The sequence below is a fragment of the Rhamphochromis longiceps genome, linkage group LG3 (genome assembly GCF_057381845.1).
Source record: "Rhamphochromis longiceps isolate RC_006_pf linkage group LG3, R_longiceps_female_GT1.1, whole genome shotgun sequence".
In the NCBI taxonomy this organism is placed as follows: Eukaryota; Metazoa; Chordata; class Actinopteri; order Cichliformes; family Cichlidae; genus Rhamphochromis; species Rhamphochromis longiceps.
In genome coordinates, this window is record NC_140559.1 from 68670930 (window position 1) to 68691501 (window position 20572).

Below are 20572 nucleotides of genomic sequence, written 5' to 3' on the forward strand. Positions count from 1 at the left end.
CCTACCCCTGCACTAAGGCCTTTGAAATCTTCATTAACACTGAGCTTGAAATTTCTATCAGTCGAATGCAAAGGAGTCCTGTGGTTGTAGGACAGAGGTAGGGAACGTTAATCTGCCATCATTTAGATTATATGACAACAACCTTCAAATCTGAAGTCTCAGAAATCTGCTTCATGTACAAGTTCCTCCAATAATCAGGGCTAATATCACCAAATTGTACATAAACAGACTTTTACATGTTAAATATTTCTCAAATATGGGGAAAAAAACAATATAAAATACTATATTATTAACAAAATATCTTAAGATACAGCTACAAATTGCTTGAAACATTTGCAATGAAATATATAAAACAGCTTTATTGTCAGTGAGGACAAAGTTATAGTGATGCTGTGCTGGAGTGTTCAAAAGAAGACAGAGACATGAAGTATAAATATTGTATAATATTAAATATAAGAAAGAACAAAGTTATAAAAACATTAATAATTGAAATCTGCAACAATATTCACATAAAGTGTAAAATACAGAGTTAACTGTTTAATAGGTAAAGTTTAGGTCTTGCAGTCGAACAATGATCCCAAACACAGCAGCAAATCTACAGCAGAATAGCTGAAAAGCAAAGTCCAGACCTCAACCTGGGACATTCAGAGAGCTGTGCTTAAATAAATGCCCACAAAGCTCAAAGAACTGAAGCAACGTTGTAATGAAGAGTGGGCCAACATTCCTCCACAACAATATGAGAGACTGATAAAGTCAAGCAGAAAACAATTAGCTCACATTTGTGCTGCTAGAAGTGTTTCTAGTTATTCACAGGACTGTAGTTTGAATTTAAAGAAATGTGAAAGTGCACTGAAATTAACATAAAGTTATTGCAATTTTAAAAAAAAATCAAGAAATCTAAGAGGAAGAAACAAGGTAAACCACACAATTGTTTTCCTTATATTCTCCACACGGCAATGCACATAACAGACATAAAATATTTGCATTTATCAATAGAAAATATACAATTTTTCCATAGTCATAGCCAGGCCCGATTACTGCCAAACCTGTGCTGAATCAATCACTTAAACAGGACCTGTCTGACAAAGTAGAGTAGACCAAAAGATCCTCAAAAACTACACATCATGGCGCAATCCAAGGAAATTCAGAAGCAAATAAGAAACAAAGTAATTGAGATCTCTCAGTCTGGAGATGCAACGTCAAGATGAACAGAATCCAGTTTCTGGGATCCTGAAGGAGAATGTCTGGCCATCTGTTCACGACCACAAGCTGAAGTGCACTTGATCCAAAGCACACCAACAAGTCCACCTCTAAGCAGCTTAAGTAAAACAAAATAAAGACTTTGGAATGGCTTAGCCAAAGTTCATACGTGAATCTGATTGAGGAGCTGAGACCTTGGAAAGGTGGTTCATACTCAAAACCCCTCCAGTGTGGCTGAATTACAACAATTTTGCAAAGATGAGTGGGCAGAAATTCTTCCAGCACCTCGTAAAGGACTCATTGCCAGTTATCCCAAACGCTTTATTGCAGATGTTTCTACTCAGGGTGGCCCAACCAGTTATTAGGTTTAGGGGGCAATCACTTTTTCCACTCAGGGCCATAATAATGGCCGCCTTAATAATAAATGCCTTGATTTAGGAACTACTTTTAATGTTTACTTGTGCTATTTTGCAAAAAATAAAATCTCTGCAAAAACATCAAAACTGCTGACCATCTGACCTCAATATGAAATTATTAATCTTTTGACAAAAAACATTTAGATTTGTAAAAATAAAGAAACCATAGAGGAACAAACAATGTTGTTTGCTACGTTCTAACATGGCAATCTAAATAACAGTAATGCAAACATATATATTTATCAATAAAAACAGATCGCCTTTTCACTGTTACAAAAGTCAAGTACATCAATGTTTGTTCAGCTTTCATAAATGTAAGTTTGTAAGTACATAGTACATTTTTTGGTCCAACTTCTTTTAATACATGCAACACATTTCAGAACATTTGGGACAGAGACAACAAAAGACTGGAAATACTTCGTAAAAATCTGGTGAAACACTTTAAAGCCAGTGGGATTAAATGGGAAACATAAAATTTAATACTAGACAAAGACCGATTGAATCATGAAGCAAAGAATTAATAACTAAATCACAAGTAGAAAATGTTATGCAGATATTATTGGATAGATTTTGGTGTAGAAAAAAATGACAAGAAATGAAAAATGAAAGTTATCTGGTCTTTTTCTTTAAAGAGTAGCCTACTGCAGAGCAGCAACACTGACAAACACCATCATCACCAATACTGCAGCTAATACAATGATCCAGGAGGAAACTTGAAAAAGCAGGAAAAATGTGACACTGATCAAAATGAATACATCAATTATTGATCAAAGAGAAAATGCATACTAGCACAATGCATTGTTATTGCATCTCAGTTTCTCACCATCACTGATAATCTGACGTCTGCTGGACCTCAGGAATCGTCTCCATCACCTCTCTGTGAGGAGCAGAGAGCACTCGTGCTGCACATCCCACCTGTGTGCTGTGTTTACGTGAACCTGAGAGCACAGCTGTAGTGGTGACAGTGAATGTAGCGTTGGTGTTGGACACACTGACAGTGTTGTACTGTGAGAAGCTGAGGTCTTGTTGTGAGAGTGTTACAGTGGGAGCAGGTCGACCAGTGGCTGAACAGGAAACAACCCACTCTTCAGCAGAGTTTGACTCTCTGACACCAACAACAGGTTCATGCAGCTCTGTGAAGGATCAGGAGATATAAAATAAGGAGTATATTGTTAAAGATACATTGACTTCTAACACATGTAACGCATTAAGGTAAAATTTCTTACCATAAGGATGTGTTACACGATTTATAAACCCCAGTTTGTTAATTATTTGTTCATTATTCATAACTATATACTTAATTTTTTAAAAATTAAGTGTTTTTGGTCAAATGGAATTTCTTTTTGGGTAATTTTAGCCCCTTTTAGCCCTCTGCCAAAATGTTTTAACCTTTCTGTCTCTAACAGTAAAACATCGTTCCTTTATCTTCTGTGTCTGGTGTGTTGGTCAGGATTAGCTAGCTTGGCAAAAAGTTCACATTAAACAAAGTGTGTTACTGTGAGGTGTGTGTTCGTACTATGAGTCACAGCTCGAGTTTTCTTGCGGGTGAAGGTTTTTCACCTCGCTGTCATTCTTGCATAAAAGTGTTTGACCCCTTCAGGAAAAAAAACGAAATTTGGGATTATTTTTTGTTTTGTTCATTGTGTGTATTTGTTTCTACTTTTTACTTTTTCTTTTACTGTGTACAGCACTTTGGTCAACCTGTGTTGTTTTTAGACATGGTTATTGATTGATTGATTGATTGATTGATATGTCTTTGATTAAAATACAGCCTACTCCACATCCTCCAAGTTACAGAGAAGAGGAACCATCTGGGGTGAACTTGTGCACTTGGTATTGGCTGTCATGGTCCCTGTGCCTCTCCGGCTCGCTCATGTTGGCCACAGGTTTGTTTTGTTTTCTCTCCTGCTTCCCTGGGTGGAGCTCATTGTGGGCTCTCACCCTTGGCCCACGTATCTGCGGTGATTTCTACACCTGTTGCTGATCAGGCGGCGTCCCCCTTGCCTATTTAACGCTGCGGCACGGAGTATTCGGCACTGGAACGTTGAACCTCCCATGTTCGTGCTCTCAGCTCTCCTAAGACAAACTCTCTCAGTGTTGTGTGGCGTATTGATCTAATTGGACTCTTTGTGTTTAGATCTCCCCAGAACTGGTGGCGGACCCTGACCTGTGATCCCTGTGTGTGTCAACATAAGTGGAAATTGGAGCGAGAGTGGCTGTGGAGAAGCGAGTGTGCGTAAGAAGAGGAGTGGCGGAGTTTGGGCCGAGTGGGGAGCGAGTGTGGATTCTTTCCCCTGGAGCCCTGAAGCCCTGAAGCCCTGCCCCATTCACTGTATATACACATCACTGTGGTTTCCCTTCTGTGTTAATAAATTGTCAACCCTTTGCTTGCCAGAACGCTGCCTGTGTCTGAATCCATCTGTTAGCCCTGACATTGGATACCTGGAAATCAGTGAAGGGACCATTAATGCTTAAACTTGTACACAGGTTTGAGAGCAACCACCCAAAAGCTTCTGCTAATAAACACTAGTCTGTGTTTGTGATGCAAATGTTTCTGGCTGTGTTCACAAACATTTAGTAAGGTGAGTGAGGAATATTAATACTTATTATTAGATCATTAGCAGACTGTAGAACTTGACTGCACGCCAAGGTGGCAGTTCAGCCATTTGATTCATGTTGCAGCAGCTCATGAGTGAATGAACATCGTGCAATAAAAGTACTTCTAGAAGTACATTTTTGCAAAAACGTACATTGTGGAGGAATGTAGGGAAGACACGAGGGAGCCCAATATTTTACTCAAACGTTAATCGCTGCATCACACAACTGAACATTCAAAGCGCCAAAACCTAACCCTCTCACTTCCCGTTACACTGGGTACGAGTGGAGCTACCTGGTGGTATGTACTTACTAGGGGTGCAACGATATTCGTATCGATATTGAACCGTTCGATACAGTGCTTTCGGTTCGGTACGCATATGTATCGAACAATACAACATTTGTAATTTATTTTATCAACTTTCCTTCTGACGGTGCTGTCTGTGTGGAGCGCTCAGTGAATCTGCGTTCGACTACTCCGCCTAGGCTGCACTGTTGAGCGCAGATCCACTGAGCGCTCCACACAGACAGCATAGTCAGAAGGAAGAGCGCAGGGCAAGCTAGCGAGACAGAAGTTAAGCTCTCCTTGCAAGATGGACCTCCCCCACCCTCATTCAGATCTGGCGTTTGGAATTATTTTGGTTTTCATGTGACGTATGACCCTGAAGGTAAGCGAGTCATGACTAAAGTAAAACAGTATGTTGGATGTGCCACGCAATGCTCAATTACATGGGTGGGAGCTAGTGTGTTAGCGCAGTTAGCTCGTTAACGTGTTGGCCGTCCAGCCCCATGCACGGGGCGATCAGGGATAGCTCGTTAACGGAGATTTGCCGTGTTGTGGCGTTAAGGTCATTTTAACGAGGTTAACCTGAAAGCACTAGTGGGAACACAACGAATATGACTGCACATTTACGCCGACATCATCGCTAGCCCGACGTCCTGGGGCTAGGACGCTAGCGATTTTTCCAGTCGGGCTACCAAAATCTATCTCTGCCCTGCCCGTCGGGCTATTGTAGGAAAAATATATGTCAATGCTTTTGCATTCTTTCGGAAATGTAGCTGGGTAATTATGTCATTGGCATCGGTGAGCCACTGTCAATATGTGACATATTGAAATCGCATTTGAATTTGCGCTTGTTTTTTTGCTTTCATTTTGCAATCGCGTGAACTGTGTATAGAGAGCGACAGCACTGATTGGTGAGTGATGATAATTTGTGCACCAATTCCTCTGACATTGTCTTATCAATCGTTAGCTTACTATGCAAATATGACAAGTAAAATCTCCCGCAGCTTAAACATGTGAGAGGTTGATCGCGCAGAGAATCGCTGAGCTTATGTGAGTGCGCGTGTAAAAGCAGCAGGATTTATATTTCAGTTCTGCTGAGCCAAATAAGACAGGTCAGGGTGAAGAAGTGACAGCCAAAGAAAAGCTTAGCACAAAACGGAAAAGTTATGACAAATCAGACTATGAGGCAAAAAGAAAGTGCAGCTTTATGGTTTCATGGACAAAAGAATTTCTGTGGCTGCAATATGATGAGCTATATAACCAGGGGTGCACATAAGTGGTCCGCAGGTGCGCATTCGCTGTCAAAATAAAAAACACGCACAAGGGTTAGGGTTAAATTTAAAAACTGTACTTTTGAGTTAAAATATATATTTATAATTTTAATAAATGACAAATTAAAAAGGCATGAACATTTTATTTTGTATCGAAAAAATATCGAACCGTGACACCAAAGTATCGAACCGAACCGAACCGTGAATTTTGTGTATCGTTGCACCCCTAGTACTTACATTTATTTAAATTTACTTGAGTAGGGTAGAGTCATGCTAATGACCTAATAATTTTATTCAGGTGTGTTGCAGCAGAGATACATTTAAAAGCTTCAGGACGCTGGCTCTCAAGGCCTGGAGTTTGACACCCCTGCTTTACACAAAGATGGGTTAAATCACAGTGCAAAGAATGAATGAATAAATGAAATATAAAAAATAAATAATTATTAAATAGTCTTACACATCAATGTCATTGGTTGACTTTTGAAGTATTTGAATCCTTATTGGGTTCCCTGAGTGACAGAAGGATTAAAACACTTTAAAATCAGTACTGAAAATATGTGCAGACATTACTGGATAGATTTAGGGTTAGAATCAATAAATCACTATCATGTTAATAAGATAAGACACATTACAAAACGACATACTAGAAAGTGAAAAGGTAACTTTTCTTCAAGCAGCATAGTGGAGCAACAGAAAAAGACAAACCCAACACCAGCACTGCTGCAGCTATTACAGTGATTGAGGGAAAATCTGTGAAAAAAACAGAAAAACATGACGCTGACCAACAATAATACATCACTCATGAAGTACTGAAGTCATTGTTATTAGATCCCAGTCAAATTTACCCAAGTATCATCCGTCTCTAGTCTAGTCTGTGGTATACAGAAAGAGTTTCTCACCACCAACAGATGTTTTTTGGACCTCAGGAATCGTCTCCATCACCTCTCTGTGAGGAGCAGAGAGCACTCGTGCTGCACATCCCACCTGTGTGCTGTGTTTACGTGAACCTGAGAGCACAGCTGTAGTGGTGACAGTGAATGTAGCGTTGGTGTTGGACACACTGACAGTGTTGTACTGTGAGAAGCTGAGGTGTTGTTGTGAGAGTGTTACAGTGGGAGCAGGTCGACCAGTGGCTGAACAGGAAACAACCCACTCTTCAGCAGAGTTTGACTCTCTGACATCAACGGCAGGTTCATGCAGCTCTGTGAAGGATCAGGAGATATTGCAAGGAATATGTTGTTGAAAGGAAATCAGTTTCTAGCACATTTAAACACATTAATGCAAAAGTTCTTACCATAGACTTGGAAGCAGGTTCTACCAGTGAAGGAGCCTTCAGGATAAGTGTTAAACAGACAGTGATAGCATCCTTCATCCTGCTCCGTCACATTCCTGATGACTATGGAGCAGTTCTGTAGTCCAGTGTATTTAAACTTGAGTTTATCGTTAAAGCCATCATTCACTCTCTGACCATAGTACTTGCTGTAGGTGGCAACATTTGTCTCCACATCACGTGAGATTTTCTGCCATGTGACCTGAAGGACGTCTTCAGTGTCCAAGAGCTGACAGCTGAATTCAGCATCTTCTCCCACTGCTGCCAGCACAGTCTGCTGTGTTTGGACCACTGCTGTTAGAGCTGCATGGAGAATAACATGAGTTAGAGATGTGGAACTGAGAGGTATTGATGGGAAGGATTAAACAATAATTCGGGTCATGGAGTAGTCTGTGTTTTAGGCTCAAACAAATTGACATATGGGTACCACTTAAATGTGATGTAGACTATAAATATAAACCTGACACTCATTGTTTCATACTGTATGTTTCAGGGACATTTTCTTTCATCTATAAAAAAAAGTAAGACAATTCAGTTAGCTACCAACTAAACAAAGAAAGTCAGATAGATGTACAGATCGAGTCTATATTGGTTCTGTTGGTCCATGACCAATTCTGGAGGTCTGTACTGCATTTGAACTTTTTCAACAATTTGGAGGTCCAACCATGATTTAAGCTGGACATCAATATGGCGTTCAACATTAGAACCTTGGACTTGATGTATATTTTTTGGACATCATGTAGATATCTATGACAAGTGCAGGGGATTTAAAGGTTTAATTGAGGTCATATTTTTTATTTACAAAATATCAATATTGGGGCTACAAAACAATCCCTTCAGTGGACCAAAAATGAATTATAAAACCCATCACTTCAACATAACCAATACCAGGACTGGTATTGACTGGTAACTCGTGCTACTGTAGAAATTCCCATTGATTTTCTACATTTTCCCAGAGGCCTCCCCTTCTGTGGATTACTAGTATGTCATTTATTAATTTGTGCCTCAGTTATTTCAGATCAGTTATTTCACTGGGGAAGCCCTATATTGCCCACTTCCTAATTTCAGCACAGTTTGATCTTTCTCTTTAGCATGTATGTAACTTTGGTTTGTTGAGATTTTGGCATTACTTCTGTCATAAACATTCTCTCTCAGACATAACTGACTAAGATTTCTGTGGTTACCCAGAACATTTTAATAGACTTTTTGTAATCAATCAGGTCTTCAACCCCTTCTTTTTAAAATAGTGTATAAACCGTATGTATGTGTGAAAGACTGTTAATGTTTTGATAAATTGTTTATTTTAGAACAATTGGTGAGTGTGTTTAGCCACTGCACACTACTACACTTTGCTCTAAACTACATTCCTTCTCTGAACAGTATATATGTGAATGGACTGACGGATCTTTTCATTTCAAATGTTAAATAATTGTCAGTAAACTACTTATGACCTGAACTCCATCTCTGTCTAATGGAAATGAGTGCCTTCTTGTTTTTAACTACATTGGGGTTGTGAAACGTCTTTTACATTGTAGGCCACATACAACCCAATTTTTGTTAATTTACCAACCATACATACATAACACACAAACATGTGGTTTATCTATTGCTTTCATCGTAATATGAATAGGCATGGGGCAACCTTTAACAAAACAGTCTAAAGCTGTTTTCACACAGCTCTCAAAACAGTCTCATTAATCTGAATGATGAACAACTCATGACACAGAAAGTTGATTTTGTTCTTTTTTATTAGGCTGAGTGTTCAGTGGGAGAAACGTTTTGTCACTCATTCAAACAAAATCTAAACTCTTCAGTAATTGTATCTCCCTCTGATTCTGTCTAAAGACAATCTCTTTGTCACTTCAGAGAAAAGTTCTCACATTTTAGGATCAATTTTTAATTATTACGAGTGAAGGTTCTTGTTTTCTTTTTTTTTTCTCTTGTCACAATAAATAACTTTAAAAAACAAAAACAACAATACGGAATAAAACTTACCTTTTGAAAAGGCCATAAAAAGAAAAAACAAACACAGAATCCCACAGTCTGACATGGTGCACGTCTCTGTGTCCCCACTGGCTATTGTACCACGTATTGAAACAACGTCGTACAATAGCCAAATTATTGAAAACTCAAATGTCCCCGAAGGAAGGAAGAATCTCCCTTCCTTCTGGGACATTCCAAGGCATGTTAGAATGATCAACTGTACCAAGTAAAGTACAAAAACTTCCCAGTGCAGAGTTTCATCAGTGTTTTAATCAGCAAACTCAATCATTTTTTTCTGCATTTTGAAAATTCAGTAAAGCTGTAGGTGTCAACATTTGTCTCCACATCTTGTAAGATTTTCTGTCATGTGACCTGAAGGATGTATTTAGTCTCCGAGAGCTGACAGCTGAATTCAGCATCTTCTCCCACTGCAGCCAGCACAGTCTGCTGTGCTTGTATCACTGTTGTTAGAGCTGCACAAACAAAATAAGAGGCTTTCATAGTCCGTGTTTTATGTTTCATTTAAAAAAAAAAAAAACAACAACTACATAACAGAATTCACTGAGGTACATACTGAACTTACAGGACAGAAACAAAGTACCAATCCTATTGCAGTAGTATATCTCCAGTAACAATACCAGCATTGGTATCAATACTATTGATAACTGCATCAATCTGCCCACCTCTAACTCGTGCTATTGTAGAAATTCCCTGTGAACTTATACATTTTCTCAGAAGCCTTCCCTCCGCGCATTACTGGTATGTTATTTATTATTTTGTGCTCCAAGTTCAGTTATTTCACTGGGGAAGCCCCGTAATGCCCACTTCTTCATTTCAGTACTGTTTGATCTTTCTCTTTAGCATGTATGTAACTTTGGCTTGTTGAGATTTTAGCATTACTTCTGTCACCAACATTTTAATGCTATCTTTACTCTGTTATAATCATCTCTCTATCTCAGGCATAACTGACTGAGATTTCTTTGGAAAAGTTCTCACATTTATGACCTTTTTAGGAGCTTCTTGTTTTGTTTTGTTTTCCTGTCACAATAAATAACTTAAAAAACCAAAAATGACAATATGGAATAAAACTTACCTTTTGAAGAGGCCATTAGAAAAACTAACAAATGTATAATCCCACAGTCTGACATGTTGCACCATTTGCCATGTCTGTCCCCTCACTGGCTATTATACAATGCATAGTGTTAGATTATAATATTATTTTATGCCATGTTAGACCCCTAAGTAAAGATTGTGAATTATTAGGTAGTTTTAGTTGGCATTATTTTCCTGAATTAGAAGAAGCTGATAACTATTGCATTAGTTAAACTGATTTGCATTACATTAGACTGCTGATTTATTGTGGATGAATGATATTGTTTTATGATGTTATAAGAAATACTGTTCGCAGAAAGTCATCGCCTTATTTGTCTGATTAGAAGAGAACATGCTGGAGTTTTCTGCCCCAACTCAGCAGGAGCAGATAAACAGGGAGCCAAGGTCGTAGCTTAGGCGCTGTGTGAGAGAAAGCATGTGAATGTTTAGGCTTTTATGATAAGGTGGGGGCCACTAGAGGCTATAAAAGTTTGATCAATGCTCCACCAGTTTGAGATCTGAGGCTGTCTGCATACAGTGTCCATCTCCCACGCGTGTGATCATTAAAATCATCGTTTGACTTAACCCGGCCGGACCAGTGTTGTTATTGTGGTTTTTTCTCTTGTCTCCATCCCCAATTTTGAACTCGTAACACTCTGTAACTGTTAGCTAGGCAATTTCACATTTTTGTCTTTTTGTGGAATCAGTGTGTTTGAACAGCACAAATTCTGCCTTTTCTAATTTTGAAAGACTGAACATGATATAAACAAAATAAATCTGATCTGTTCCTCTATAAATCTGGACAAATCTCAGATTCTGAAGTTCTCAGCGCTTACATTTTGTCCTCTCCTACACTTCTGCTGAAAACTGACATGTGATGTGTTTGTACAGCTTCCTCTGTCGGTTTTTAACAAACCAACAAATTATCCAACAGAAGAGTATACCTTTGAGACAATGGTGTAGGTCTACTTTCCAAACTGAGAGGATGGATGAGATGATGGTGCAGGTTTCCAGTCTTAATTCAGTCTTGTTGCCACATTGTGGTCACCTGTCACCTTACTTTTGCTGTGGGAATTATGAAATGATAGCTAGACTTTAGCTTGCCTGTAGTGGCATTAAATGATCCTTTAGAAAATAGTTATAAATGTATTAGTTCCCAACATTGTACATTGCTGAATCATTATTTTTACTGAAAGTCTGTTCAGTTTCCAAACTAAAAGTAAAATTGAGTGTGACTCGCCGGCACATTACAGTGAGACTCTCCAGTTTGATCAGCAGAGAAAAAAGATATCTCAAACAAAATATGACGGAATTTCAAAAACCTTAGTGGATCCCAAAGAGCTTACTAAAATTTAATGTTTGCTTTGATTCCTGCTTTGCTCACTCTTGGCGTTCTCTCCATGAGCTTCATGAGGTCATCACCTGAAATGGTTTCCAACAGTCTTGAAGGAGTTCCCAGAGATGCTGAGCACTTGTTGGTCCTTTGCCTTCACTCTGCGCTCCATCTCATCCCAAACCATCTCCACTGGGTTTAGGTCAGGTGACTGTGGAGGCCAGACCATCTGGTCAGCACTCCATCACGCTCCTTCTTGGTCAAACAGCCCTCACACAGCCTGGAGGTGTGTTTGGTGTCATTGTCTTGCAGCAGGAGGAGCAACCACTGCACCAGCGTAGAGTTTGGTAATCAGTCCAGAGGTCCAGAAACTTCATCCTGATGCCTAATTGCAGTCAGGGTGATGCTGCCAGCCCATAGATGTCTGTGCCTCCCTCCACTGATATGCCTCTTGGGTCATTACTGGCCCACTATCAAACTGGCCACGCAGAACGATGTTACAACTTCTCTGGACCCTTTCATATCTGTCATATGTGTTCAGGGTGAAAAACACATCTGCCAGTGGTGGCCTGATAATTCTGGTATTCTATGGCAAATGTCAATCATGCATGGTTCCAGTCAGTGAGTACAGGGCCTGCTAGAGGACATCAGGCCCTCAGGCCACCCTTATAAAATCTGTTTCTGATTGTTTTGTCAGATACAAGTACAGGTTACTGGTCTCTTCTCATACCAGTAGTGACACTGGTATGAGGAGGAAAAATATCAGTGTCCCCCACCTGTAAAACCATCCCATAATGACTGTAAAGAGTCTGTAGGATCTGGTCATGAAACAATCACAAATTAATATTTTTTAGAATAATTTCCAGAGTCATAACACACAGCCAGCAAAACATGGGAAGTAAATTCCAGGAAAAAAATGAAACCTTGCATAAAATGCCAGTTAAAGTCCAAAACTCTGTGACCTGACCCCAACCACAGTGTGGGCTGTGGACTATGTGGAGGTTGAAGTGTGGACCCAGAAGCAGACGCGTGGAAACAAAAGTTTAACCAAAAGCGAACCGTTTATTCAAGGTTGGTGAGCAAAACAAAACAAAAGGCAGGAGCAAACTAAAGGAAAACTAACCAAGACTAAAGTGGGGAAACTAAACACTGGGAACATGGAAAACTTGGACATAACTGTCATGGTGGGGTACACCAGTGTTATGATGAAGTGGACCCAAGTGCAGACAGGGAAGGAGGCAGAACTAAGTTTTGAAAAATAAAAAGGCAAGCTGTTTATTTAGGCTATAAACGTGAATACAAAATGAAAGCATCATGAGCAGTGGCAAAAACTAAACTGAAACCAAACTAGGAAAACTAACTGACTGTGACAAAACTGTGATAACTTTGAATCAACTGTGATAAGACCTGAAGGGAGGCAACGCAGACGACCTGACACTGAATAAAGAAAGACAGAGGACTTAAATACAGACAGGAGGTGATCAGGGGAAGTGGAAACACATGGGGGAACAGCTGACTGAAATGAACATAATGATGCCATGGCTAAAGTGAAACTAAACAATGTAGGGACAATGAACAAAAGGAAAGTCACACAATATATACACAGAGGGATGATAAGGGAAGTGGAAACACATGAGGACACAGCAGGGACAAATTAGATGTGATGAGACAGGAGAAAGCAAAACTGAACACACTGAACACAGGACACGAGACTTTCCAAATAAAACAGGATACAAACTAAGAGACACGGCTCGACACACATGGACCGACATGGGGACACTGAATGAATCACAAGGAGGGGAAACATCAACAAAACACAATGATGTGACTATGGCGACTATGGAGGAAGACCAAATACAGACGGGAAATTATTTTTGATAAAAGTAATATTAATTTGACTAATGGACAGGCAGTGATAAACAGCAAACAAGCTGCTTCGCTTTACAGTCTTTGTTTTATCATCTGCAACTCCTGCAGTGTGGAACAGTCTTGGTATGTCAAACATAAAAACATTTTAGATACCGCTTCATCAGGTTACATATATATACCGTATTTCTTCATCAGAGAATCTATAATGTATTAAACTAAAAGTGTACACCTGGTTTAAGGAGTATTAACTAAATAAGAACGTGACAACTTTCAGTCATTAATGTAGCAGAGACAGAGTCTGACTAAAGGGACATCACAGTGAGACCTGTTTGATCTGCAGACACAGTCTCTCTCTACTAAGAGTGTGTTTGACTTTAACTTTCACACAAAATGATTCAGCTCCTCTAAACCCTCCAACAAACATTTACAAATGCTTAGAAACATTTTGTGTTTCTAATTACTAATGTTCCCCAGCCCCAGCATTCCCACAAATCTGTCTGTTTCCTTTTTTAAGTTTCACTGTCTGTCTTCTAAACTTCGCTGATGCAGCTGGTCGTCTTTGTGTGAATCTGCGTGTGAAGGTAATCGAATCAGTATGTATTTTTTTCTGATAATATCAGCTGTGTGCAGCTTCGCTCCAGCACACACCATAGCATTGTTCATGATGACAGATATGAAGGAGGTTGACTTGTAACACCGCAGTTATGTGAGCCGTCATTTGTAAGCCTCTTAAACTTTCTTGCACTTTTACACAAAGTTTTATGGTAGTGCTTCTTCTTCTTTGGGGATTTTTGTTCAACAGACTGAAAAAAGCTGTAATATATTTTTGAAATATATTTAAATTGGTATTTAAAGGACTATAGCATATTCTAATTAGATTTATGATACTGTGTTAAGACAGTAAAATTGTGCATGTGTGTGTTTGTGTGTCTGTCTGAATTTTGCTGGTACTGCACTGATTGATGATTGTTGATGATCCACCTGACTAGTATAAATTAGAGTTTTATATAACAGAACAAATTTAATATCTTTAAAAATATTTTTTAAATTCTTGCTTACTAGCTGACACTAAATTTCTAACTGATTCCTCTTCTGGGACACCCACACTGTGTGCAGTTTCATCTCAGCCCACTGTGTGATTGCACATTAAAGGACATTTCTCCCCAAATTCAATAAGCTCAGTGGATTATCATAACAGCGTATCAACAATTCATTTAAGAAATCCTTCTTAGTTGTTGTCATGAAAATCTCAGTGGATTCTTGATTTTGCTCGTCTACTCTACAGCCTGGATAGTTTCATTTCAAACTGCTGCCGTGTTTCTGCCAAATTAAAAAACAGTTCTACTCAAATTCAACAAGGTTCAGTTAATAAACAATGATTAACAAAAGATTTTGTTCATATTTCATTATATAATTCTGATCCATCAAAAATATTCCTTCTTAGAATAATCCTTTCTCTTATTGAAGATCGATTTATTTTTCTCATTTTGGTCATTCCTATTAACCCAACCATTTCCTTAATCAATCCCACACCACCGCCCCCAAAACCATGGGAACACAGAGCAAGGAAAGCACAATGTACACAAGAAGACGGGGACAATAAATACACACTGGATAATGAGACGAGAGGCAACGGGTGAGAGACATGATGCAGGAGAAAACTACAATAGTCACAGGAAGCAACAGTTAAAACAATAAAACAGGAAAACATGGAGAACAAGGCTTAAATTACATAGAGGAGAACAGACTGGACAGGGGAACATGAGCTAGATAAATGCAGACGAGACTGAGACACTGATGGGAACAAATCATTAACCAAATGGGGGAAGTAAAACTCAAAGCTAAGTTCACAAGACACGAGACGATAAAAAAGAGGAAATGATACACAGAGACATACGCAGACATGTAGAAAACAGAAAGGAAAATATAAGTGAATGGGAAACATGACAGATGGGGAAATCAGACAATGACAGACAAACAGAGAGACAAGACAGACAAAGGGACATAACTGAAGTACAGAAAGGGATCACAAAAGCAGATATTTAGTGTTACAAAACCAAGAAGACAAACTACAATATGAAAACAGGGTACATGGGATATAGTAAATCCTAAAGCAAACTATTAACCATCCTTATATACAAAGATCCAAACTAAAACACAAAAGACTCTCGAAAACAAAAAGGCATCACAAAACCCTGAGGAAAAAAACAGCGATCCTCCATCAGCTTCCGCTTCTCCTTTTCAGGGTCACGGGGGCGCTGGAGCCTATCCCAGCTGTCATAGGGCGAGAGGCGGGGTACACCCTGGACAGGTCGCCAGTCTGTCGCAGGGCCAACACACAGGGATAGACAACGATTCGCACTCACATTCACTCGCACATTCACACCTAGTGGCAATTTGGATTATCCAACTAAATATCCCCACAAGCTGCATGTCTTTGGACGGTGGGAGGAAGCCGGAGTACCCGGAGAGAACAGCGATCCTAACAAATAATATTGCAGTGGTTGGAGATGAAACTTTGCGGACATGTAGTAAATGGACTGATTCTTATATAGTGCTTTTCTACTCTCCTGGAGTTCTCAAAGTGCTCTATACAACAGGCCTCATTCACACAAGCACTTCTAAACACAAGTGCAAACTAATCATCAGAGGGCAACTTGGGGTTAGAATCTTGCCCAAGGATATTTGGCATGCAGGCTGGGGAAGCCAAGGATCGAGCCACCAACCTTCCAATCAGCAGCTGATCTGCTCTACCACCTGAGCCACAGCCACCCACCCATCACAAGTGGGTGAGGCTGGTTCTGATATGGTGCTTTTCTACTCTGAGCATTCAAAGTGCTTCATACAAATGACTCATTCAAGGACTTTTCCTGTGCAGAAGAGTTTTCTATCTTGGGGTTAGTATCTCGTATCAAACAACCAACCTTCCAGTTACTTCGTGACCAGGGGCCTGTTCTTCGTACCTCGCTAAGTAAGTTAGCTGGATTTGATTGTTGACGATTTTGCGTGATCTTGGATCGTTCGGTTCCCCGAAGCTCATCCGGGACTTGCTGTCGTAGCAACAGAGCCGTAAGCGTAAACCTGCTCGGGAGCAGGTTTACTTTATGTAAACAGGATTAGATCGCGGCCACGCAGGTATGTCCGCTTCATTTATACGAAAGCAACAGCGATATTTCACCACTGTTTCACCATAAATAAATAACATCAATGTAACTAAAGATAATGCAGCACTTGATCCTTTTATTGATGTCACACAGATACATACAGGTCATTTCCTAAAAAAGGGAAATGTACTATTAACATTCTATTACATGTATGTGATTATTACAGATGTAATTCATATTTCAGAGTAGTAATTGTAAATTACTTCGTGTAATCAAGATGGGAGACCACGGCTATAAAAGCGAAGGTGGATTTGGGAAGTCTGTCGCAGCCATGTCCTGTCCGTATACGCGAGCCACCCATTGCGGAAGGTGCAAGATTGATAAGGAGAGTCCTCAGAATTCAGCGTATATTGCGGGACAGACAGGATCCTTTAGCTCAGCGCGACAGTGTGCTCATAGAGAGATATCGATTTTCCCGTGAGGGTATTATTCACTTAACCAACTTGTTGACGAGGGGGTGCAGGACCACCACCTGTCTTTTTTTTGCTCTGCCCTTTTCTTGGTTGCTGTTATAAACAAACAAACAGAGTATTTCAGGTTCTCTTTCCAAGAGACTAAAAGCAATATAAGTGATAAATATTACCATTCTGTAGAATATTCTTATATTTCACTTTTACTTGTTCCCATGTTCTAGTGGGTCCTGTTGTGGCTCTAATGTGAAAGGGGATATAATATAACATATTATAATATAATATAATGTAATATAATATTGGATAATATAGTGTGATATGAAATTACTTACGAGTTTAATTTGTCAGCAACTTTCTGCCAGCCCTCTCTCCTTGCTTTTGCAGCCTTTGCAGTGTTCCCTTGCGTTCTGATTAAACTCTGAAACTCCTGAAATCCCTCACTCAGGAGTTCTTGCTCTGCTGCCGAAAAATACCGAGCGCGCTCCTTCGACATTTTCGCCGACCAATCAAAGGGTTGCCGATCAATGTTTCTACTATCGATGCGTAGCCCCTGTTAAGCCACCCAGTGATCTCACATTACTTCATCCAGCTGTACTAATCGTCAACAGCAGGTGTGTTCGGAGAACCGGATTAGCGAGCTCACGGTTAGCGCGATGGTTTGGTCTTGGATGTAGTAAGTGACGTACGAAGAACGGGCCCCTGCTCTAACTCCTGAGCTACAGACAGAAGAGGAGTTTGTTAAGAATTTTATGACAACTGTCAAAGTTTTTTTTCTATTGTTTATTAAATGAATCTTATTAAATTTGAGTAGAACGCTCCTTTTATTTCTCTGAAACCTTGCAGCTTTTGGTGGTTAAACTGCAAATATATAGAGAAGGTAACCCAGAGGAAGAATGCACAGAGACTTTAAGGTCAGCTATCAAGAATCATTTTTACGCATTTTGATGCAATGTTATGATATTTGATGTTGAAATTGATTAGAAACGACTAATTTCATTTCTACAGAATTATGCAGTGTGGGTGTCCAAGAAGATGAATTCAGAATTTCATGTCAACTATCATATATGATTGAATACAGAACCTTCATACACCTACCTGAAACCATTTAAATGACATTATTGAGTTCCTTCAAAGTTTCTCCGTTTGAACAGAGTTGTTCTTTAATTTCTCGTGTCTCAAGCAGCAGTTTGAGGTGAAACTATGGATGCATGAAAGAGCAGCTGAGCCAAATGACAACTGAATTTCAACTATAAGAGATGATTTTCAGAAATATTTTACATTTTTTGAAGTTATTTTAGATTTGAATGAATCATGAATGAAGAAGCGTTACCAGAAAAATTAAGAAGAAAAGACAACTTGAGTGAAAAACAAATGACACTGTGGCTTAATTTCTGTTAACTTCCTGAAAACCATGTGTGTTGTTATGTGTGTGATCAGCAAAAAGGGATAAGAAGCAGCACTACCGTAAAACTTAGCGTTGAAGCTCAAGTTTGGCAGATAACGGGTGGCAGGCGTGGCTCACACTTGACCACGGTGTTGGAGAAACTCTGAGCTCCGGGTCTTTATAATCACTCTGCGGAGCTCACAGAGACTGCAGGGAGGACAGGAGGACAGAGCAGACTTTGTGAATTATTTTTTATCTTAGATGTAATATAAATCCAACACAGGCATCTGAGGAAAAGGATCGTGCTACAAACTTTTGTCTCTTCCAACAGAAAGCAGAGGAGTGGAGTTACTCAGAGACTGACTGGATTAAACACACCAAAGGTTTATATTCCAGTTGGACCGTATCTCTTACCAAGGTCTGCACTACGTATCAGGATTTGATCTTATTCAGGTAATATCAGGGTTCTTATAGGGGTTTGTTCACAATAGTAACTCATGCAGCCATTTTTCAGTCTCACTGACCAAACTTTTTACAACATGCTGCATTTTTAATAGTAAACTTCTGTTCAGTGCTTTTCCTGTCACACACTCATACATGTGTTTTGTCTGCAGCAGCAGCTGTGTTGTTGTTAGCTTGTATTATCTGTTTAATCTCTTCAACATGGTTTTAGTTTTCTTTGTAAAGTCAGCAGCTCTGTCACTTTTCTCTGATTCCTCTTCTGCTCGACACTCAGCTGACACTCAGTTTCATTTCCACATTCATGAAGTTGTTGTCCAAGCGAATCATAGGCTCCATGATCGGTCAGCAAACTGTGTCCAGGCAGACAGGTTGGATAAGAACAGGGGTGTCAAACTCAAATACACAGTGGGCCAAAATTCAAAACTGGAACAAGGTCGCGGGCTAACGTTAATATTTACTGAAAAAAAAAATCTTCCTCCAGATTTAAGAATGAATCTTTTCTTATGGACTCAAACAAGTTTTGCTGAAAAACCGAATATGGAACAAGCAAAGCTTAATACTAAACAATATATATATTAGCTGTATAATACCAGTAGGCCAGCTCTAATAATAATTTAGTATTGGCTTCGCGGGCCAAATGTAATTAGGCTGCGGGCCAAATTTGGCCCGCGGGCCAGAGTTTAACACCTATGGATAAGAATAACAGATTTATGTTTGATTACGCCCGTTTCCAATTCAGTTCCAGTCATTCCTGGCCCCAGGAGGTTGATGGGGGTGGGAGATGGGGGGCAGTGGGTTGTAAGCACAATGTAGATGAGTGGAGGCTTAATGTACTTAAACTTCCAGTCACAGTGAATCAGTGTGTGTCAGTGAATGCATCATGTGTGCTTCATGGCTCCATCTAGTGGACTGATAGTAGAAGTAGAGCAGCTGATGGCAGCTTCCTGTGCCTCACACTGCTGTCTGACTGCATTCAGCTGATATTTGGACAGCACACATGATGGAAAGGAGGATTTTGGTTTATGTGCACATGAATGATTTGTGTTTCCTCTGCAGGTGAAGGTAGAAAGTGTGTGTGAGCTGATGTGAATTGAGCAGCATGGATCAGTGTGAGGACAGAGAGGAGGGAGTCCCTCCCTCTAAAAGCACTCTGTGTGGGGAACATGAGAGCCAGACCAAAGCTCAGAGGTGAGATGACCATCTCTAACTGTCCATGACTCTTCTCCATGTCACAGCTCAGCACTCACATCACTGCTCCATCATTATTCACACTCATACCTCTGTGTGTGTTGTTTTAAAGCCCAGAGCTGTGGGGCGTACCAGGCTCAGCTGGACATAACCCTAAAACTAATCCAGAGCCTGGACCTGAACCCAGCTGTGTTTCCTTAAAGAGCAACGACTCGAAGGATATTATTGAAAACTTTAACAAAAGACTGTTATGTGACAAAGAGTAAGTACATTATTTTTATGAGTTTCACATTGTTCATCATGTCTTTAATTTAATATTTCCAGTTTTTCCTTCCTGTCTCATGAAGCTGTGACATTTATTGTTTTTCTTTTAGGATCAATAAGAGGCCAGAATCTCCTGGACCTGAACCCAGCTGTGTTTCCTTAAAGAGCAACAAGTCGAAGGATTTTGATATAGACTTTAAAGGATGTTCTTCTGCTGCTGAGAGGTAATGTGTGTCTAGATGTTGTTCCTGACTCTGTATTTTTGAATAAATCCTCATGTTTAATATCAGCTCAGCTCTTTTTCACACATTTCTATGTTGGTATG

General features: G+C 39.7%; 2 protein-coding genes across 2 annotated transcripts in view; one reads left to right on the forward strand and one right to left on the reverse strand.

The window, feature by feature from the left end:
- Window positions 1-20572, forward strand: part of LOC146676534 (carboxy-terminal kinesin 2-like) — a 296438-nt gene that overhangs the window by 135358 nt on the left and 140508 nt on the right. The gene's annotated exons all lie outside the window — the stretch shown is intronic.
- Window positions 6560-9148, reverse strand: LOC146676537 (OX-2 membrane glycoprotein-like). Its single transcript, XM_085402179.1, has 3 exons — window positions 9094-9148; window positions 7063-7401; window positions 6560-6970 (listed from the first exon to the last, which is right to left on the reverse strand). The coding sequence occupies exons 1-3, from the start codon at window positions 9146-9148 to the stop codon at window positions 6636-6638; spliced, it is 729 nt and encodes a 242-aa protein (XP_085258305.1). The 3' UTR covers window positions 6560-6635.